The sequence below is a fragment of the Dryobates pubescens genome, chromosome 4 (genome assembly GCF_014839835.1).
Source record: "Dryobates pubescens isolate bDryPub1 chromosome 4, bDryPub1.pri, whole genome shotgun sequence".
Classification (NCBI taxonomy): Eukaryota; Metazoa; Chordata; class Aves; order Piciformes; family Picidae; genus Dryobates; species Dryobates pubescens.
The window spans coordinates 38,242,041-38,265,927 of NC_071615.1; the positions used below are offsets into that span (position 1 = coordinate 38,242,041).

The following is a 23,887-nucleotide window of genomic DNA, read 5'->3' on the forward strand; positions in this document are numbered from 1 at the left end:
GGACTAGGCTGATTTTTCCCAACTATTACAAATTTCAAAGCAATTACAGAGTTTTCCCATTCCTTACATGAAAGGCATTGTACCATCAGTCCTCATACTATGGGTTCATAAGCTGTAACTTCAGCTTATAATATTCTAGCTTCCACTGAGCACTGTATCCAACACAATAAGCAGTCAGCTTGCAGCTCATGTAAAAGTGGGCATGTAGCTCTTCCCAGTTAATTTTAGTAACTCCCCAGAGTAAGCACAGCTAATATAATAGCCTGGTATTATTGCAACACTTCATTTTTTAGCTAGACTAAATGTTAGCACCTAACAGGGTTATGATTAAGGCTTATTTTACACCTATAAAATATAAAGTGATTAGCTTTCATTAAGTATTGTCATACATCTTTTTTCTTGCTCCATAGTAGATTTACTGTTTAATATCTATTTGTGATATAGCAGAACAATACTTAGAGGTTTGGAAGAATCCCAGTAGATGGGAGAAGAGTTTGCTGCTGCAGGGTCAGGCATAGGGCAGAGGATTTCCATTTTTCAGTAGAAGTCTGTTGAATTTAACATCTAATTTAATAAGTGAGTTTTGTTAACAGAAAGTTGACAAAATAAGAACCATTAAGGAAAGACTCTTGGCATATTTTTTCCACAGCTCATGTGCCTTAATAGAGTTGGTAGCATTATATATTACTCCATGCTGATGCACCAGATGAAATCACCAGTCACTTAGGAGTTGTGGGCAGATACGAACAGGCTTCCTACAGCTCAGCACTTAAATGAGATGTGCCTCTGTATGTATTCAGTATCACTAAGGTTGGAAGAGACCTCAAAGATCATCAAGTCCAACCTGTCACCACAGACCTCATGACTAGAGTAGGGAGGCCACTACTGCCCACTGCAGGCTTGAACTCACAACCTTCCCATGGAGGGTCTTATGTGCTACCAACTGAGCCACACTACATCTTCGTATGGTCAACTTGTCCAGCAGAACTCACAGCCCTTTCACACGCAGTAGATCTTTGTAGTTTTTCCTCCATACTGCACCAGTGGCAAACTCAGGTAACCTGCACATTTACTTAAATTCAAACACACAAAAAATCTGAACCATTTCCTCTATTCACTGTACTATGCATTTGAGTTGCAATGCATATGCAATATGAATTTAAGACAGGGGAAAAGCCAACCTGATTGCTACTAAGGCAAGTTTCCTTAATTCTGGTTAATACTGCAGGATTTGATCTAATTAAAGTCAGAGTGGTATAGAGATACAATATATAACATAAAGAGATAAATAGGTCATCAGTGTCTTATGAATAGATTTGAACAGAAAAGGTGATCAGTGTGTTGCAGCAACTGTTTTTCATCTGAGTGAACAAAACACAACTTACTCTGTCAAAGAGCAAGCTAAATTTTCCTAATCCTTATATTCATACTATAGATTTATATTTAATCTATATGCTAGCTCCCTTCCAACCCAAACCATTCTATGATTTGCCTCCAGTAACAAGCCCCAGGAGAGCACTATACATTACACTCGGATCTGGACCAAGTCCTTCAACTCTCCATCCTCCCATGCACTAGTCAAACAAAGACATTTTCTCCCAAAGGCTTATTCAGGAGAATTAGAGGGTCTGTCATTTAAACAACAAAAGAAAAAAAAAAAAATCAACATTGCTTTTACTGTAAAATGCTAAAATGCAAAAGAAAGCTACTTTATATGACCAGCTTAGGGACTGGTGAAAGCAAAACACAGCCTGGAGGAAAACAGTTTTCTTAAGACTGTGTTCTGGTACTGAAAGCCAAAGGCAATGTATTCAATTAGAGGAAATAGTTATTTTCAATATATTTTATAACTACTACTGAATTCAAGCCTCCTATTGCTCTCTTGGGGTTTTTATGTACTGGAGTCTTTGTAAACTAATAAAAAAGACATGCTATCATAAAAATGAGAATAGGCTGTGTTCCTTGATGGAAAATAATGGAGAAGCTCTCAGTTCAAATAGTTTGATAAGAAGCTCATTCACAAGGTCTTCAGAACAACATTTTTTTATTTTTTAGTCTATCAATATCTTCCATGACTAACAACATATACTAAATCAACAGCACATATGGTATGCTTTCAGTTACCTGCTCAGTTTAAATGGTTATCAAGAATGTTTTGCACTGAAACAGTCCTTCCTTTTAGTAAGCCACACTGGTTTGAAAATATCTGGAAAGATACCTGCCTTGTGTTGTCAGCTGGACTCCAATACAAAATCAGTTTCCTCTATGAGATACTTGAAAGATTAGGTTGCCATGTGCAGGCTGTCCTGTACATAAGTGACTTAGCAGGTCTGTTTGCCTTGTGATATAAGGTGATATAAGCTGTTTCTCTCCTAGTGATGTCAGAATATGAACGTTTCCAAAGCTCTAGAGAATTTCACTGGGTTAGATTCAGGTCCATTATTAATATCTAATTTCCTGACTGATATTAGGAGCATCATTAATACTCTGAAATTTGACCATTAATATCACATATTGGTTGTTAAGGAACTGGAAGTTTCTGATCCTTAAAATAATTTTTTCCCCTTAAAATTCAAGATGTATATTTTTATATATGGCATCTAAGTTTCCTGGAACTCAGAGAAAATTAGGTAGATTAAATTCAAACAGCCTATTCATTGTTTGCTTGCAGAGAGGCTTATTCAAAACAAGAGATAATAAATTGATTAGGCTTTTTTTGAACAACACCTGTAAATTACTGCATTGGAAATCTGCCTATTACTAAAAATGTTATGAATAGCATAAGTAATTTCACAATCTGCCTCATGTAGCTGCTTATGCTATGTTTTATATATATATATTTTTTTTTTTTCATTTAATAAGGGGACAAAATAAGGGATGCTGCTGAATGATTCAATCTGCCATCACTCAGATGCAGGCTTTTAGGCTCTCCTAGTCCAAACAGTTAAAGGCTTTCTTGAAGGAGCGAGCATAACCTTCCAGATGCAGACAAATAAACTTGCAAATATTTCATTTGCCTGAGAGAAATGATATTCACAAACATATCTCCACTGGAAAAAAAAATAGTTTCTTACTTAATGTTATTACTACTCTGAAGTAATTATTGAATGGTGAATGTTTCAAGGGTATATTAGGGCTTATGCTTTAAAATATTTCATATACTATTTTGCACAAATTATATACTGACACTACTGTAGAAAAGAGAGGGAGAAACTCATGCCCACTTCCACATACAAATAACACTGTTCTCATTACCACAATCAGTCCTAAAGCACATTTCTTTCCCTAAACCGTATTAGTATTGTTAAATGTATAGTCATACCTGTAGGAATAATAATCACAGTGACTTTGGATATACCTGGGTCATACTGCCTCATTTCTATTAAAAAAAAAAAAAAAGTTTTCCACAGGATCACAAAGAATTTGCTGCTTTTAGAAACAAAAGAGAATCTCTTGACCTTTCTGTAGACAAAGAGATACCTTTAATAACACAGCCATCAAAACCTTGTAGCCATTACTGAGGAGCTCTGCAACATATTGATCCTCTGTCCAGTGAAGGCATGAGCAGAGATATTCCATCTCCATCTAACTATCCCAACTACAGTTGCTTTGGGCCTCACCAGCTCCCATGGCCTGTGTTCAAGCAGGGGTAGAGGACAGAAATTTTTGGGACAGTTGCTGGAAAACTATGCACCACCTATTATGGCTGGATTCAGCTGAGTCTCTCACCTGGTTTACATCACATTGCTACACAGAGAAATAGCTCTGAATGATTTCATCATCTGGGGTCCTTATTAGGCATTCCTTTCAGAGGGGACTCACATGAATGTAAAAAACCCCAACAAAACAGCTATTGACACATTAAGGAAACTGTTAGTGACAGTAGGAAGAAGGATTACTGCAGGAAAACCTTTCAGGCTTATCTTACTCGCCTTAGACTGTCCTGTCACAGCTGCATTGGTGGATGGGCTATATAGGGACATCTTTTGTTTCATTGACTACGTCTGCAAATATTTCTGACGGCAATATCCCTGTCAATAATTAATCCCAGCTCTTTATGACCATATCTGACTCTGAACAAAAGGCATGACTATAGTCTGATCTACTTCAAACATCTACATCAGAACCACAAGAGGTCTGCCCTGGGTAGGCAGACAGCTACTGGGCAGCTACTGGGCAGCTACTGTAGAAAGTTACGTGTGATGTTCATCACAGCAGATTTCTATGCACTAGAAAACACTATTGAAAACAAAAGTCTGTTGCAAGACTGTTTCTAAAACAGCTGAGAAATTTAAGGTGTATCTTTCTTTCTAATAATAATATTTTTTTTTCCTTCTGTTTGTTCTTAAAGCATTTTCTCTAAACAGGTTCATGATCTTTTAGATGTCTAAGCAGTGTTCTGAGGGAGCTGTGTGTGTTTTCAAACAGTTATTCAGAGACCTCTTTGCAGTTGCCAGCAAGATTGGTTCTTACCACTGTCATTCCCTTAACTATGTCTACTGACATTCCACTTTTGTCTTCAAACCAGATGTCATCCATTACAGAGAACATTCTCTCCACAGGTGCATTAGTGTCTCTGCATGCCAAAACAAATTCAGCAAGGAGCAGGAGATTTTAGAATGTATGGTTTTTTTTTTCTTAAATTATTTACAATTTTCACCCATCTTTCATTGAGCTTTCTGCACCCAAAACCCCATGACCGAAGGAAGAAATCTCCAACTGAAGGCAGACTTCAATTTCCGAATGTATAAAGGCTCCATTATTTAAAAATCTAAAAAAGAGAATTTCCCCTCCTTGTGATTTGGAGACTATGTTCTGCATGCTATTATGAAGATCAAGGATTTTAGTTTAGGAAAAAACTCAGCTTTGAATACTAATGGTCTAGTAAATAAATGTTGTACAGATAAATTTAGTACTGCAGCGGGGGGACCCAGTTTTGAAGACCAGACTAGTGTAAATCAGTGTAACTAAATTAGTTCAAGTAACCTGTGATACTAAACTTGTAATATCCTTTACAGTGACTGAGGCTGAACTGCAAGCCAAAAGTCCACTGAAGTGCTCTTGTATCAGTGTCTTAATACTGGGCTATTTCCTTCATAAGCATAACCATGGTCATAACCATATAAAGGTAAATGGGACTAGGATTGAAAATTTCATGTCAATTTAGAAGTGCTACTCCTCATGCTGCATTATACTACTTGCATGTCTCCAGTTTTCCACTAACTTGGATCCTGCCTCCCTGCAAAGGAAGCTGGGATCTGTACTTAAACAGCAACTCCTTTTTAGTCACTTGTAGTTTATACTAAAAATGCTGTTGTGTGTTACAGTGAAAGCACTTCCAGTGCTGTTGAATCATACATTCAGCAATTCTTCCTGAGCAGAGGCCTACATATTCAGTGCTAATTACTGCTGACACTGCATGGATGCAGTTGCTTATGGCTGTAGTATTAGTATAAACAGTCTGTAATTAAAAGACCATGGCTCTTCCTATACAAACATTTTTTCCTGAGTATCTCATGCAGTGACACAGATTTCAAAATCTACCTGGTATGTCAGGGAAAAAATTGAAGGAACACCTCAGGTGAAAGCAGAGAGTTTTCAGATGTTCTTAACTTTCAGTTTACAACAGTATTTCTAACTTTTGCATCTGGGAAATTTTAGTAGTAAATAATGTATTGCCTCTCTGCAAAAAAATCCAAATACTTACGTTCTGCTTTTGCTATTCTTATAATAGGCTGCAAAATTGAGAGTGCTACCAGTTTCAGGCAGTTAGAAAATATCCTGTAGCCATGAGACTTTCTCCCTCAAAGTAAAATTCTTATTGTTTTCCTTCTAGTTATTGAGTCTTTAAGTTTCACTCTGGTATTTTTCTGCAAGCAGAAGAGCCAAGAAACAGCCCTTCCTAACTGAAATCTGAGTTTTTGAGACGACCTGGAGAGCTCAGTGCAGACTACATATGGGGCAAAATAAAAGTCGGAGATGCCTGGTCTTCTGTGAAGGGGAGAGAAGAGATAGCAGGTACTTCACTTACTAATTCCAGATGACTACTAAACTGCCACAACAGCCTTCCTCTTGGTGTGAGAGAGCTCAGCTTTTATTGTTGCTTCAAGGAGACTGAGAGAGGACTTTCAAGATTTTATTATTGTTGAAAAAAGTGACTATTTTTGTATTATAACGGGACACAAATTAATCTCCTTCTATAAGGGGAACGCTAGACTGGGGAAAAGTAATGTAAAAAGTTGCAGTAATGTACTTGGTTCTTAGAGGGGGGAAAAAGTGACAGTGTTCTGAGAGCCTTTCCTGCTCACAGTCTGTTAGGTTGAAGGGTTATTATTCTTAGAGCCAGGGGATGTGGACATCTGTCAGCTTGCTTCCCTCACATGTGCAGCAACTGTGTGTGGTCCCATAAATGAAACTATTAGCTATGCAGTTCTGTATTCATGTACCATTCTAAGCCTGCTGAACTCATGCCAAGTAGAAAGTATTTTGTTATGGGTGGGTGAAATGGGGATACATAAATACTCTAAGAAAATAAACAACTGCTTAAAAACAACTGTTTTTTCTATTGACCTCCTCTCCAAATTTTAAACTTGTTCTTTTAAAATGAAAGTATAAACTAACTTAACAGGTCTATTTTTAAAATGGAAGCTTGCTTTACAGCAGTATGCTCCACTGGATGATAATCACTGTACAAACAGCTGCTGTGGGAGGTCAGGGAAGTTAAAGAAGAGGAAAAGTAGCCACTGACATAAGAAATTTAGTGATCCCAAGATGCAGTTGGTTTAATACATAAAATCTACATTACTAAGAAGATTGCATTAATAAAGACTACTGGGAACCAATGTTTACATACAAAAGTTGTTACACCATTAAGGACTGGCTATTACACTCAGTAAGTATCCTGTGATTGTACAGGTGTTTATGAAACACTTGTTGAGAGGTTGTCAGCTAATGTAGAAGCACAAATATGCCAAATAACACTGAATTAAAAGCTTTGCTTTGTTTACTGGTTTAATTAACATTTCAAATTAGGGTAGCCTTCAAGCTTACATTCAAAGCACAGACACTGTAAACACACATATTTTACAGCATAAATCTTGCAGCACCACTATGATGCAAAGCCATCACGGCAATGTCCAAGCTGTATGTGATGCCTTTTTGGGGTCATAACACACAGCATGAAACATTTTCTAATGAGTGGCAGAAACATGCACTCATCTGCCTTCCTATTCCTGCCAAGATAACCTAGCTATGCCACTTCACATGCACTGCCACTTTTTTTGTTACTAGATATGTAACACTGTCATCTACCATGCTGTACAAGCAATGTATGTTAGTTAAATGGATTTTTCTTTTTCAATTATCTAGCAACATTTTGTCAATTATCTAGCAGCTCACATTGGTAGGACTTGTCACAAACTTCATAGATCTGTCAGATTCCTATAATGATGGAACATATGTTAAGAAGACCCCCAAATCCCTTACAAAAAAAATAAAATCAAACATATGGCCTAGACCAAAAAGACATTTAATGCATGTACAATGAAAGGAATCTAGTGATTTTTTGAATTCACTGGTCACAATGTCACTCTCTCTTTGAAGTCCTTGCAAGTAGTTCCTCCACTTTTAAAGCTAAAAGGCCATCTTCTCTCCTATTAGCTTTTGTTTTAACACAGTCCTTTTATTTCCCCAGCAGAACAAATCTTTTTCCATGAGCCAGCTGCCAAGTGAAATTTTTTTTAACTACCTCTCTCTCAAATCTACCCAAAGCCTTGATATTAGCCTCAAGAAGCATCTGACAATTTGGGGATTTTTTTTTCCCCAGGTTTTGACAAGACATACTATTCAACACATTTTTGAAGTTATTCAAAATAGATTTTAAAAAATCTTTTAGTTAGCCTGTAAAGAAATACCTTTTGGAACACCAATGCACTAAACAGACACACTACCAAACTGGCATAAGGAGCCTTATTGGCGTTTTGGAGGATGTTTAAAAGAGAAAAGATAACATTAAACATACCTCTTTTTAAAAAAACCCTCATTAGGTTAATAAAACATCTATTTTTTTTAATAAAAAGATTAATTCATATTCAGAAATATGATACACATAAAGACAAGAATAATAGAATATAGTACTTGTTTTACACCAGTGATATCCTTTGACTCTGGCTGAGTCAAGTTAATGTAAAAGTGAACTTGATTAAGACCTAGAACCTCTATTCATTCAAACAAACAATCATCGTAACACCCACAAAACCTCTACTCCACCACAAATGAAACCTTATCTAGATGCACACAAGGCCCTTTTGATCTCTGTCTTTTCTTGTACTTCCAAAAAATTGCCATGAATTTTCTGACAGACGACTGCTTTGTGATTAAACACAAAATACACGACACAACACGTTGAAACAATTCAGCAGAGCAGACAGTATTTCATGAAGGTAAATTCATGTGGGTAGGTAGTGTTTTAAAAATTATTACTGGACCAATGCAGTTCTGCTGGAACTAGATGATCCTTGTGGTCCCTTCCAACCCTGACTGATACTATGATACTACGATGTCAAGTTTTCATGCTTAAGAATATGTCTGATGTGGTAAGAAGATAGACAGACCAGCAACATTCTGTGTACCATACAGGTATCTGCAACTGACCTCGGCAGCTCAGGCAGAGGGCCAACAGAAGCTGTTTAGGACTTCTTTGTCAAGCAGTTTTAGTGAGGACAGAGAGATACCCAGGCGGGAAAGCCCTGTCGGTCATTCACCTGCATTTGCTTTTTTCTATGAAGTATGAGGGGAATAACATGCAAGAAATATAACTGCAGTACTTTCTAGTTGGGATAACATACTGGGGATTTTCATATGCTGTTCCACAATCTTTTTTGTTCATTTATTTCTGCTAAACTGACTTTTTCAAATACACAAGAATTGTAACTCTGAGACAAGTCTGTAGCAACACAGTAGACTGCTTTAGTAGGGGGTCACCATCCAACACAGTAATCAGCAGACCACCTTCATTTCAAACACCATAAATATTTTAAAATTATCATCACAGCAAACCATATTAGGTTTGATGTTCATTGTACTTTCTTTCAAGAAGGAAGAAATTATTTCACAGAGGTCTGAATAATGTAAGCTCTTAATTCTTTATATTCAAGTAACTGTTTCAATAGAGTGTAAGCAGAAAAGTGATACAATTGAAAACCCCAAAGGAAGAGTGAAATGTCATTAAAAAAACCAACCAACCAACCAAAAAAAATCCAACAAATATGTCAGGTACCTATCATAATTTCCACCCTCTCCAGTGGGCTTTTCAAATCTAGAATTCTTCTCCTTTTTATATTAATAATTGTTGACTCTTACTTTAAAATAGAAGTTACATTAAGCTACTGCAAGGTAATATAGTAATATTTGCACCCAGACATAGCTTAGGTACTCATCAGGCCAAGTTTTATAAACCTGGACACATATATGAATAGCGATTACTCCACAGTGATTTTTTGAACTAACCTGTTCCTCACCATACAAAAGGGTCTGTAGGCTAAGAATATTTTAAAATAACCATCTTATATATCCCCATGAACTGATATCTAAACACCTAGTTCCATACGTTTTGATAACGGAGTGCCAATTTTATAGATGAAAAGCATTGCCAGTACATGAGAGACTAACCAGAGATTTTCACCTGCAGAAAACTGTAGTTTTACAAATTGCTTCATGGAGTTAGATTAATCAACTCCATCACCCCCAAATTAATTATACAGCAATTATTTTCTGATGTTTTAAATGTCTTCTGATTACGTCTTACTCAGTAATTCTCAAAGTGTCTACATCTTAATATGATTTCCGATGTTATAACAAAAATTGCTGATTTGTTTCTTACTGACATAACTTTTTCATGCTCTAAAGACTTAATCATCCATTTTATCAGTTCTTTGGTAATGGTTCTAAACATCCCCAATCTGGCAAATAACATTTTAAACTGAATAAATTAAAGACCTTTAGTCATGAATAGTTTGGTGCTTCCCCCGCAGCTGACAACAGAAAATGACCATCTATGAGAAGCTTTGGAAAATCTAAATATGAGGCCCTCTGCAACCCATAGAGCTTATTGTCCTTATATTGACAGGTATGCAAGCCTTTTGGAATGCAGAGGTCCTAAACTTTCAGTCACTTTCTCAGAACAAGATAAAATCAAAATTAAAAACACATGAAGCAGGCAAATATGGAGATATGGGAAGACTTTAGGAATAATTGAGAATATAACTTTCCATATAAAGTCCAAATAAAAGGAGGGGAGGGGAGGCCTTCCAGAAGACACAATGGGTGGGTATACTAAAGCCCTTTCCAGATTGTAAGTCCCCAGCAGAGAAGTCATCTGATTTCTAAGAGAGCAGAAGGAGACTCTGGGATAGGAGTGTTGGATCAGCTAAGTCCACGATCAAGTGAATAAGAAAGATGGAAATAAAACAAAAGACATATTAATTGCCCAGTATGAGATTGGACTTGTTAACCTTGCATTTAAGAACCCAACCTGTAGATTTTAGAAAATGAACTTTAGATCACAAATTCTTAGACTCAGTGGACTATAAATTCTAGACAAGGCCTTGAGCAACCCAATCTAATTAGAACTGCTTTGAGCAGAGAGGGGTGGTCTAGATGACCTTTAGAGGTCTCTTCCAACCTAAATTATCCTTTGGTTCTGTGATCCCTCAAGCAGGAAATGTCCATTTGATCTATGTTTATAAAGCATCTAGTGTCCAAGACCTTCAGGTGTTATCACAGAACAAATAAATAATAACCACTAACTGCCAATTTGTTCATACAGCTCATAAAAAGTAATACAAGGAATTGTTTAGTCAGCCTCAGATTATCTATTGGGCTCCAAAAAGTCTATTTTTATTTGAAGCATATAACTTCTTTTCCTGTATTCAGGAGTATACCAGACCCCCATTAAAAAAAAAAGTAAAAAATAAATGTCTGATTTATTGCACACTCACAGATGCTCTAGTCCATATTTTAAAGTTTTCTAAATGGTTGGCAGCTGAAGCCACTGTAAAAACACATGCAAGACTTTCTAATAAGATAAAAAGAAGTTTCTTAACTGACAGAGTCTTCATTATAAAATAACACACAGAGAAAGTATTTATGAGTTCCACTGAGGATGTGCAAACCAGAAAAACAAACTTCAAATCTAAGTCATAATTTCACTTTTTCTGCAGTGCTAGCAACTATTACAAGTTATTGTAAGTGTAAAGACATACAACTGAATACTAAGGAGGTTGGTGGGACAACTTCTAAGCCTTGCACAATGGGCCTCTCAAATTGTTCAATTAGCCTCTTACAGGTTTTTGCAGCACAGAATGCATTGCCAAAGGGACAACAAAGCCAAAGTGGTAACTTTAAGCTGTGCCTTCTCAGTATCAGGGAAAGAAGCACAGCTAGAAAACGTATTGCTTGCAGGAACCACCCGCTGGGGCTATAGATAGTTAGCACGATTTAGTGCTATCAGAAAACACAACATATACAATAAATGGCAAAATCTGTACCTACTTAAGATTTTACAATTACATGTATAGCCCTGCTTTACTACTATTTTTCTTATGTCCAATTTCAAGGACTTCCGATGAGAATAAAAAAACCCTCCCACTGACACGTATGAAAGCTAAGCAGTGTGTTTGTAACCCTGTTGCCTGGAAATGGTAGGTCCAGAAATAGTTGGTGCTAAACTTTAAATAAAATTATAGAACTCTTTCAACCTTTCTACTCTCACTGTGTAAATGTGAAAGTATTGTAAATCTTGTTGACAGTTATTGCCATATCTATTGGCACACAGTCAGCAGCAGTCAGAAAAGTGTTGTGCAGCATAGCTAGTGCCCATTACCTGTCTCCCTATATTTTCTTACAATTTATTTTCACCCCAGCAGGCAGCACCTCACAATGCCATTAATTTGTCGGGCGGCTCATACTTTCCAATACAACCTACTTTACAATGTGCTCTTATAAACAGCCTGGTGGTTTACTGGCAATGCTTAAGAGTGTCAGGAGGGAGGCGACGATTTAAAGGCAGCAGGAAAAATGGAGCAGGTGACAGAGATGACGTGGTTCAACTGAAACTTCTCTCCTTTAATGTGACTTATCAGCACAAGTGCACAATATCACCAGACTTATGCTTACTCTCCATAAATATGCGATTGAAAAAAATCCACCTCTACTACCAAACAGTGCTTTTTGTTGGCATGGATGGACACGCGCTTTTGTTGCACAGTATTCTACTAAGATTATATTCGCTAACAGATCTTGGGTGCTTATATGAGGAAAACAAATGAAAAAAGAAGAAAAAAATTAAATCTTTAAATTGGTAATAACAGCAAATATGGAAAAAAACCCACCCAAACAACAAAAACAAATCTCAAAAGCCCTCTCTCCATTCAGAGGGATTAGGCATTAGTAAAATACTTCTATGATTCTAATGTGTATTTATAGCTACACATACTAGAATGCTTTGGTTAACACAAATCTTTGCAGAGTGAGGGGAAAAAAATGCAGAACAGAACAAATTCAGCTTTTTTAATGCAACAGACTGAACTTGATATTTTTGCTTTAATACATGCTTCTTTTCCTGCATATGTCTGTCTCATACACAAACACCAATTTTCTCCTGTAAATTCCAGTTCTACCTCTAATGAGTAATGCAAATAATGCAAGACCACCCAACCTGTGGTCTTACTGGGTTCTTCATTTCACCTGTATTTTTAGAATATCATACTTATTTTTCTAGTAGTAATACTAATGAGCACATTAACTGAAGCTGTTAAAATGAAATTGCTGTCAATCTGACACCATTTGCAGAGGCTCCAGGAACTCCAAATTTTCTGTTAGCAAGTAACAGAAAAGTAGAATGGATCAGAGGACGTGATTATGTGTTACATCTGCCAAAATGATCTGTTAGGCTATTGTATTTTTATTTCTGTATCCTTAAAGATTCAAGCATCTGGGACAGGATTAAAGGAGCAAACAACCTCAGTAATATGCTATCAGACATTTCTAGGGAATATTTGTTTGGCATTAAACAAATTGAATATTGCAAAATGGTTCTTGCAGCTTTTTGTACAGTGGTCACAATATAAAAACATATGTTTGGCATAAGAAAATATTACTGGAAATCTAAACCACATACGCACATATCAAGTCCCATTCAGGATTTGGAAGGGGGGGTGGGGTGGGGAGTGGCAATCACTTACAACATTCGCCTGTAAAGAGAGCCCAAAAGGGTTAAAACTCTCACTCAAATTCATCCAAGCTTTTTACTTCACTTTGACGATTTTCCATGTGCTTGCAATGTTTTCTACTAGCAGCCCAATTCCTTAACTCACACAGGAATCTAAGTCACAATAATCATATGCATTCCTTTCCCCAAGAAAGGAAACACCTGTTGTAGTTAGTTAATTGCTGACTCTTTGTAAGCTTTTGGAAGAAAAGTAGCATTTACAAATAATTTATATCTGAAAAACTTCAGAAGCTGAAGCCCACATAAATTATAAAACCCATGTGAAACTCAAAAACTATGCTGAGACAGTAACAGATGTTTTCACTTTGTTAATTAAAGAAAAACTCTGTATCAAAGTAACATAACAGGATATGGTTATGTTATAATGAAGATGGGGCTACTTTCCAGTCTCAGATGGGTTAAACACTTCTGCAATAATTCCTACTCATGCCATATAGCAGTAGCAAAATAAAAATTAAGCCCTTCAAAAATGAGAATGTATGCTTCTGTAAAAAAAAAAAAGGTAAAAGAAATTAAACATCTGTACATAAAAATCAACATACAATGTATCTAACACAGAATTAATTTCTTTTTCCATTTGCTTGCTATGGAATTCTTGCTGAAGTAAAGGAAAAGGCACCTATTTATGTGATTAGGACCCCCCCAAAATCTGTTAAACATTGCTCACACTTTTTTTTATCATCTGAAACATTATTTTTTTATCTCATCCACATTTCAGTATATAGAAAATGCAGAAATCTGCTCTAAACGATGGTACTTTGTTATTAATTACTGTAAGTCTGATAATAACTAGTGAAATTAAGCCAAAAAGGAGTCAACTGTGTTAATGCTCTTAAAACAAATACTTTTTTTTTTTCTGCCATGAATAAAATGTGGCTAACAGCTACTCATCTGCAATCTTAGCAAACTCCAAGTTCTAGACTGACCACACCATAGTCTTGCCACTGTGCCAGGTTGCTGAAATATGAAGTTACAGTCAGAGCAAAGATCAACATGGAGGAAAGACTCAAAGAAAGAGTTCAGAGAAGGCAAACTTTAGCTTGTCCCGTCATGTACAAAGGAGCTGATCATTACCAAGCTTTACATCCTGTAAGGTGCATTTTCAAGTGAAATAGATAAATACCAGCAAAGCCGTTGTGTTCAGTACTAAAAATGGAACAATTAAGAACCCTGGGTAAGCATGTCAGTTTTGCTATGGTGGAAAGTTGTACCTTTTACTAATTCTGTTGTGAGTGGGGAAAAAATAAAAAAGAAAAAAACCATAAAATTGAAAGATTTGTATCTTCCATTCATATCCCTTATCATTTGCCATGTCTGAAATAATGACCATCATACAGGCAAGGATTGATTTACCTGGATTAATAAGGTGAAAGAGTCATGAAGGGCTCCCAGCAAAGCAGAGTTAAGCACTGGGAGTACTGTGGGCAAGGTCATATGAGCCTTCTGCAGACACCTGTGCTGATGCATGCCACAGGACCTGAACAAGTTCTACATGAGGACATATCCCTTGTTCCTTTAACTTGAACTCTGTAGAGAAATGTGAGCTGCTCTAGGGAGCCAGCTGAATACAGGAAGCTTAGCCACATCAGCAAGATGAGTCCCAGTAGAATATTGCATTAATGCTGCTGGCACAGAACTGGTTTGATTATTTGCTTCATTGTAGGTGTACCCTAAAACAATATGTCTCACTGCTAAACGTGCCATCCCTCCCACCTTCACCTTGTTCTCTGCACAAACCAATTTACCAGGGCTTTTTTTATACAATAGCTAGAGTTAATTTCACCTACTGCATTTAATGTCATAGGAGTTATACATGTAAATCCCTGTACTTAGCGATAAGATAGTCCTTTATGCCATTTTAATCAATCTTTGTCACTGGTATGTTACTTAATAGCTCTGTCTTCCTATAGAAAATGAGCAACTTAAGGGGAATGAAACTTTTCAAAGATACATTTTCCTTCTGGCAGTCTGTGAAATATACCATAATTATCCTCTTTCGATGAATAAGGTTTGAAAGAAAATGAACATTCTGTGCACCAAAGGGTATAATACAATGACAATCTCAACTGCCTTGTAAATAAAAGGAAATTGTTTTTCTACCATGATCTATACTGCTCAGAAACATATATACATTCTTTATAAATATAAAACCACATCAGCCTATCAAGTAATTTTTCAAAGTCCTACTGCTTCCTAATAACAATAAAATCAGTATTTCACAGCACCAATGAATTGTATTTATATTTCTAAAAGATTGAAACTGTACTATGAATCACAGAATCACACAATGTTAGTGGTTGGAAATGACCTCACAACATCCAGTCCAAACCCCTGCCAGATCAGGATGACCTAGAGTAGGTCACACAGGAACGCATCCAGGAGGGTTTTTAATGTCTCCATTGAAGGAGACTCCACAACCTCTCTGGGCAGCCTGCTCCAGTGCTCTGGAACAGTGATAAAGTTTTTACTTAAGTTTACGTGGAACCTCCTATGCTCCAGCTTGCACCTGCTGTCCCTTGTCCGATCACTGGACATCACTGAGAGAGCCTAGGTCCATCCTCCTGACACTTGCCTTACATATATTTATCCTCCAGGCTTATATGAGTAAGCCTTTTGCTGAATGCTACCTCTCCAGTAATAAAGGCATATAGAAGAAAAGAGGGCACTCTAAAGATTGCTGCTGGGGGTTGGGGGCCAAAGAGGGGAAAAGGCTCTTTTAACAGCATAATGAAATCATGACTGTCCAGCTCACATTCTCTAACTAGGAAAACTGTGTGGTCTTTAACAGCTTGGTAACATGAACCCTTTCAGATCTCACAAACTAATGGATGCAATTCACAATTTAACTAAGGGGCTAGGACAAAGCCCCATTTACCCCTATCATTCCAGAGAATGTGCAAATGCACTAAAAGTAAGGAGTTGAAGATGCACTGTCTTCAGTAACTAGTATGGGATAAAGGTATTTAAATACCAACCTGTCCCTCATAAGGTCATCTAAAAGGTTCTGAGATAGGAAAATTACCTACAATGCCTTCACTTTGTCATGTTGAGTACCTCACTATCTTTCTCACCTTTACATCACATGAAAACTCAAAACTCATTGCTTAAAGTAAAACAAAACAATAGGAATTTGTTAATGAGGAAAAACCACTACATTCCTTCCTTCCTTCCTTTCACCCTCCTGAAACCACTGTCTCCACAGGGATAAGATACTAATGATTAGAGGGATGACTTAAAACAGAATTACTGTATCAGTAGAAGTAACTTCTCAGTTGCTTCCTGCCTTTGCATAGAGGGATATTCATACAAGGATAATTTTGTGTTATTTTCCAAAGCAAAGAAATTCAGGTTTATAACTGAAAGAAATGCATTTGTGAGTGAAACAGTCAAAGCATTTTAGATTCATGTAAGATTACAACTCATCATAGGCATGTTGCCTAAATTTACATCACTGAAAACAGTTCCACATAAGTTTTGCAGTAGTTTAGGTTGAAATAATAATGGACATTTCTGAACTTTATATAATTAATGTTTTGACATATACCATCAGTCCTATTTAAAGAGGCAGACAGGCGCGCCTTTTTATTTTGTGAACTGAGAGACAGGATCTGCCATAACCCTTTTAAATGTAACTTATTTTACTGCTTTTTAAGGAAACTTCGTTTCTTACTTTTTCTGATCTGTTAGACAAGTTGCAGGTCTTTTGGGGAGGCTTTCATTAGGAAAAAACACCAGTGTTAGTTTTTCATTCTTCATACTTCTGCCTTACCATTACAGAGAAAAGATCTTTTTCCTTAAATGCAGTAAGATTTGAACAGAAGGTAGTCTCTATGCTTATCTAACAGTTTTATAGTCAGAGTTTGGCTGAGAAAGCTGTCTTCTTTGTCACTTTTTCCAAGAAATGCATCAACAGATTTTTCTATTACTGTGCTCGGTGCTTCCTCTTTTCTCAGGTTCACTGTTCTTTTTCTGTTATTTTCCACAGAATTATAAATGTTTATGTGTATTACCTAGCAAAGTACTTCCAACATACATGCCCTGCTTGTATCTGCATTTTGGATAGAGACATATACCTCAGTTTGTGTAGACAGCTCCTGAAAAACCCTGCAAGCCACTTATAATCTTTTCTCAAATGTGAGAAGTTTATACATCCCTGTTATCTGTTCTGGTGAGTTTGAGCCTAGTTCAGAACAGTGTGTAATTATTATTTCCTTTGATGTTTAACTGATTTAGTCACTGCTTCTGATTAGTTGGACATGCTTCTGCTTCCTTGAATTCTGAATACCAAATGTATTACTTCAAGTTCTTAAACTGATAATTGTGATCAACTTATTTTACCTTTTACCCTTTCCTTCCCTAAAATAACACAGATCACTACAACACTGATCACTAAAATTGTTATCACCACTATTTGCTTTCATCAAGCTGCATATGCATATGCACAATAGTATCTAGTCAGGATTGCTGAGGCAGAAATTTAATTATTTTACTTATTTACTCTGTCTAAACAACATTGCTTCTCTAAGTCAAATTTCTTAACATAGATGATATACGAAATAGCTACAATTAGATAATTTTTTCTGTGTTAATGGTCAAATTGCCCCAAAACATTCAAACAAGATACAAAACAAGGGTGATTAGCTTACTTAGGCACTACATTACCCACAGCATTTAAGACTTCATCATACATGCTTTGTATGATGTCATAAATAATCTGGTCTACCAATAGTGAATATACACTGTGGATATTCAGTCTATAGAGTATAAACATATTGCGCAGATAGAAAACAGTTTCTAACTTCATAATTAGGAGACCTTAAAATTAATAGTGTGTCTAAATTTTAAATTCAGAGAGTTAGAAACTGCAAGAAATCACCTGATCAGAGTATAGTCTGCTAGTAAACAAAGTTTCTAAGTTGTTCAGAGAACTCTTATCAAGAATTCCCTGCCTATAGGGATGCTTGTGATATGATTCTCTCCCTCCCCTGTAGAGTGGAATTTTATACCTAATAAGAAAGGTATTTTCATCTCTCCTACCATGCATAGACATTTTTGAAGTATTTTAAGGTCTTGACAGTCTCTGCATATCACTGCAGTAAACTGTCTGTATACATGTTATTCTACTTGCAAAACTTCTGCATTTCCATTCAGAAAGTCAAAATGCAGTTATTAACAGATATTTCCACAGAGAGTAATCAAATCATATAGGTAAGCTCAGTTTGTGCTTAGGTGCTGTGACATGAATGCACAATGTCATGAATTGGTCTACTAGTCTGGCATGTTGCTAAGAATTAGCTCACGATGGCTTACAACAAGCTGTGCAAATCAACTTGGTAAGTATTTGGTTAAGTGTGAGTGTAGCTGGTGATGTACAAAATGAGTAGGAACAAAGTACTGCACTGAAATATTTAGAGTCTAAAGGTTTAATGCATTAAGAGTTCATATATATGCAGTCTTCAGGAAGGAGCCCACTGAGGTGATTGGAACTACTCATGCAAAAACAAGTTACATATGTGTTTCCAACAGAGATTTTAAAAGATTAAGGGTCCTAACTGAAATTCAGCAAGGAAAGCAAATTGAAACATAACAAGCTCTACTCCAAAGCAATCCTACTCCACTGAGTAAAAAGTTTACTACAGAGATTTTCAAAATAATTATTTCCTTTTTGTCACAAAAGGTTTGACAATTTTATTAAGTGTCTCTACAGGGAAAAAAAGTTTAATAGACATAAGTGGCATATATGTCATGCAAGATATGTTGCCATGATTCAACTTATGTTTTGGATGTAATTTCCAAACAACAAGTAGCTCAATTATTTACATTCATCTTTCTCAACTCATACTTCAGTTTCTATGCAGTATGTTCATCTTTTGAAAGCACTGAGTTTTGGCATTTGTCAGTGTCTGTGTATATTCAAACAAAAATCCTGGCCAAATAGTGTTCAAGGATAGTTCACAGTTGCTTCTAAAATCTGTACTTAGGGGAAATAAAAAAAAAAAAAGTATCTAGAAGATTTTAAAACAAAAAGACATATTGAAACCTTGCCAAGTTATCAGATTCATAAAGCCAAAACACTAATTAAATAATCCAATTTCTGAAAGTGTCACATAGATCTGTGGTTCTTAACTAACTTATTTTGTACAATAGAAATGACAAGGATAAATTAGAAGTTAAAATGAAATTACATTAGAAAAAAAAACCAAACAAACAGATTTTTACCCTAATAACATTTGTTGAAAGACTCTCTATACTTCTGCACAAGAGCTGAACTGAAAATTGCAGTACTTTTTTTTTCTGTTAACAAAGATTGGGATAATATTTAGTAAATCACAGTTAAATAAATTCTTTCCAATGAGTTAACCAGACAAATATATTTTGATATATGTATTACATGAAAATATTAAAGTAAGTTTCTCATTACATGTACATACTTATATTCTATCACTGTCAAATTCTGGTTTTTAGTGTACCTGCACACCTCCTAATGAGAGAAGCAGGGAATGTATTTAAATAGCATACATTTGAAGTTGCCGCGTTTCAGTATAAAGGTTTACAGACTACCTGCGTATATTCAGATTTTTTCCATGCAGTTGTCCATTTGATTGCTTAGACATCCAAATTGTGGTATTGGTATTGAATATGCAAAGCTGGATAATGGGAAGGACAGAGAAAATACAAGCCTTTCTGCACAAGCCTTACTGACAACAGTAAATAGGGGGAAAATCAAAAAGAGTGGAATGTACCTTCCCAGAATTTTGAGTCTTTTTCCTGCAGTGATGATCTTGTTGAATGTACATGGCTCATGGTAGGTAAAGAAATCGTAGTGCTTTAGAAGCGACAGGCAGATAGTTGTTTCCACTGTGCATTGATTTATATTTATTAAAACTGTTGGAAAAGCCTAGATATAAAATTGATTGTTTCCATTCCAGCAATAATCTTGAATACTGAGATGAAGAAGCACACTCTAACCTGAGAATCTTCACAAAATTAAGTTACTATACAGCATAAAGCAGGAGTGGATGCACATGGTAAACCAGTTGATTCTCAAATGTTCACAGAATCACAGAATCACCAATGTTGGAAGAGACCTCAAAGATCATCAAGTCCAACCTGTCTCCACAGACCTCATGACTAAACCATGGCACCAAATGCCACATCCAATCCCCTCTTGAATACCTCCAGGGATGGTGACTCCACCACCTCCCTGGGCAGCCTATTCCAATGGCTAATGACTCTCTCAGTGAAGAACTTTCTCCTCATCTCGAGCCTAAACTTCCCCTGGCACAGCTTGAGACTGTGTCCTCTTGTTCTGGTGCTGGTTGCCTAGGAGAAGAGATCAACCTCCTGCTGGCTACAAGAATACAAGAAGCATTAGCAGGGAACACACTGTGCAATAGGGTGTGTGATGTAGTGATGTCTAGAAACTGACCAGCTCATGTGTGCACCACCTTTACTTATCTAAATTCTGTTCTTTGAATGACATCCCTCCATGTCACTTGGCTTTTCCAGTTTCCTGCACACCACAGGCATTTTGGTGCTTTGTGGTGTTTTAACCTGCTTCCATGGACTGAACAACCAAATTGCATTCAGAACATGTGCCCCCTTGCCCCTACTCTGTTTTAAAGTTTTCATCCACAAGACTGGTCAGTGTGGTAAACTGGAATGCAATAAACATGGACAACTCAGAAAACCAAGAAGCTAAGTAACTAAAATCTTACTGTAGAGGTAACCGACAATACTATCCATGTACTCAATGAGGAGACAGAGGTGCTCCATCTCATGATATTGCAGTCAGTCTCTGCTTTGAATTTGCCTTTTGGATGAATCTGCTTCCATCCACAGTGCATATAAAGTGATTAGAAACTATGAGCATTCTGACAGGTCCTGTAGGATCTTCTGTTCAGTCTTCAATATTTTTATTAGTATTTTATTTTCTCCTGTCCAGGAAAATGGAAATGGAGTGTAGCAATGCCTTTCTAATACACCAAAAATGGCCAGTAGTTTGAAGTCAGTGCTATGCATGTATCAAACATACATTAACTTCAGTAATTAAAAAGGTTGTAACATTTTATTTCACTACTGTCAAAAGGTGAAATGCCCTGTCTCTCCATGCTCAGAAGCAGCACAAAAGGAAAGGTTTTGGCAAGTCCATTACCCCATACCCTCCCTCCATCTCTTGAGCATCAGGACATAATACAGTTTAGTGGCTGATAAGACTTCAGCTGACAGAGTGCATTGGCTATTTACTTTGAGATGCTGAGAACAAAAGTCAGACTGCTAAAAACACAGAAAATTTGAGTTCTAGTAGCTATTGCAACTTCCAAGCCATAGAAAACTACTTTATTTCTAGCATTCTCTCATCCAAAGAAATTAGCTCATGTACAACACGTATTAATTAAGGCAGAACTAGTGACTTAAAAGTACTGCTGCTGAAATGTAAAACAAACAAAGTCCAGAGAACAGAGATTACTATTTACTGTATCTTTTGTCAGGAAGGTATATGAACACTGAAAAGATGGATCACACTCATGCAAGCAAGCTTTAACATATGCATTCAAGGACTGCATACAACATCACAGTATAGTAAAATAAAAGGTATAGACAGATTGCTGTTACTCTGAAATAATATTCCACAGCCCCTGGCCAAAGTTTGTTAGAAACAAGGCATGATTATCCCCAAGTTTTATGCACATTGACACGAAGTATTATAAATGCACAGTAAGCATTTCCTGACTCCAAAAACTCTAGGTGCTTCTGGACTGAATATTGTAGTAGCAAACAGTGCCACATGGTGTGCTTAGTCTGCTTAACAGGTAACATCAGAGGCAGGTTTGCAAGTGTAAAAACTAATTGTCAGCATGACTTTGTTTATGATTTTGCTCCAGCGCTTCCCATCAGAAAAGCTAAATCCATAAGAAAATAAATAGCTAAGAACTGTCTATGCTTTTCCTTGACAAGAAGCAATACAAGGACAATTATACAACTGAGTTGACTCTATGGAGCCAGATGTGCAGTATTAATCTCTAATCTTACCTTGGCATACAAACTTCAATTCCTTGGCATCTGTGACAGTGGTTCTTTTATCTGACCTCTTCTTTTCTGTCCGACGGTGGCTACGTCTTTTCTTTGTCTCTCCCCAAAGATTCGATCCACCATGCATGCTTGGGATGTTCAGAATGGCAATTCCTTCCAGAGAAATATTGATTAAGTCTAGCTGAATTCCATCACACTGATTAGCAAGGAGAAAAAAAGGAAAGAGGGGGAAAAAAAACAACAAAGAGAGAGAGAGAAAGCAGCAAAAGAGAAAGAAAAATCAGAATATTCTACCTATCAATTTTCTTAAATAAGTTACTATTCTTGCACTGTTAATGGTTTATTCAATATTTACACTTTAGATACGTATTTATATCACAAAAGGAGATATGAGAAAGGACCATATCCTCATTCAGAAGGCAAAACCTGATTCCCATTCAGCTTTAGATTGGTTAAGGGTGGGACCATTTGGTAATCTTGTTATCTGATACCTATTCATTGACCCAGGTGAAATACATTTGTAGTTTCCCTACAGGCAGTTGCTTGTTCCAGATATATTTCCTGTCTTATGGTTTTACAATGATACTTGGCATTGTTACACGTGAGTCCTTTACACATGAAGCTTAACGTAAAAGTCCCTGCATACAAACCACATACAGCTTCATGGAAAAGGGTATAAGCAGGCCCTGAGAACACAGGTATTGGTTTCAATCCAAAGGCACAACTAGCACAATAGTATAGGGCTATGCCTGACAAATATCTTCTGCTGTGAGGTAAGATTAGTAAAACCAGGTACAGCAAAATGCTCATGCAACTACAGCAGTTCTTGTCCAAGAACTTCTAACAACCAGTCCTCTGAAACATGCAACACTGCCATAGGAAAACATAGGATATGGAGCTAAAGAAGAGGTATCAGTGCTCTAAAGCCTTCCAAGACTTAGTGGACACACAGAAGAAATCCCACTCTGTGATAGTCCCCTTTAGTAATGGAATCATCGTGGTAAGGACATCTTGAGTCTCTCGTGTGTACTTCTCCTTCCTGTAACATTGTGGCATTTTACAGATACACATTCCTTTGCTAAATCTATTTTCAAATTCTATCTTCTGAAGGGACCATCATTTTCACTTCAGAGTTCAGGCACCTTAACTTCACAGCCTGTTTGGTGACAAACTGCAGCATACTTCTCAGGTGACCCAAGCCTTACATTTGCAAACACAGTTCGCCTGACACACACCAAAAGAAAGGTACCTAGCTTGATAGGATACACCCAGCCTTTGCTAACTGTAATTTACTAAGGCTAAGTCCTCATCTCTAGTACCGCATTGGTTTAGGATCGAGTGGAGGTCCTAAGCCATATAAAACATAGCAAAATACCGAAGAACTTCCACAGAAGGAAAAAAGACCCAACTTCAGATTACTACAGTTGAACCTGCAGGTGGGAGGCAAAGCAAAAGCCAAAGTTCCCAGGATGTAACACTTAACAGCTTAGCTGGAGACAGAGTGGCATATAGATACCCTGGCAAGTCACACACACCTTAGAGTGTATAGTGGCATGTTTTTAAAAC

The 23,887-nt window shown here is 36.8% G+C and overlaps 1 protein-coding gene across 8 annotated transcripts in view; it reads right to left on the reverse strand.

Moving 5' to 3' along the window:
- Positions 1–23,887, reverse strand: part of DGKB (diacylglycerol kinase beta) — a 350,303-nt gene that overhangs the window by 49,744 nt on the left and 276,672 nt on the right. For all 8 annotated transcript variants that reach the window (XM_054161138.1, XM_054161140.1, XM_054161144.1 and 5 more), the window contains one exon: positions 22,322–22,517. In XM_054161138.1, the coding sequence (XP_054017113.1) occupies positions 22,322–22,517 (196 nt within the window). The remainder of the gene's footprint in view (positions 1–22,321; positions 22,518–23,887) is intronic.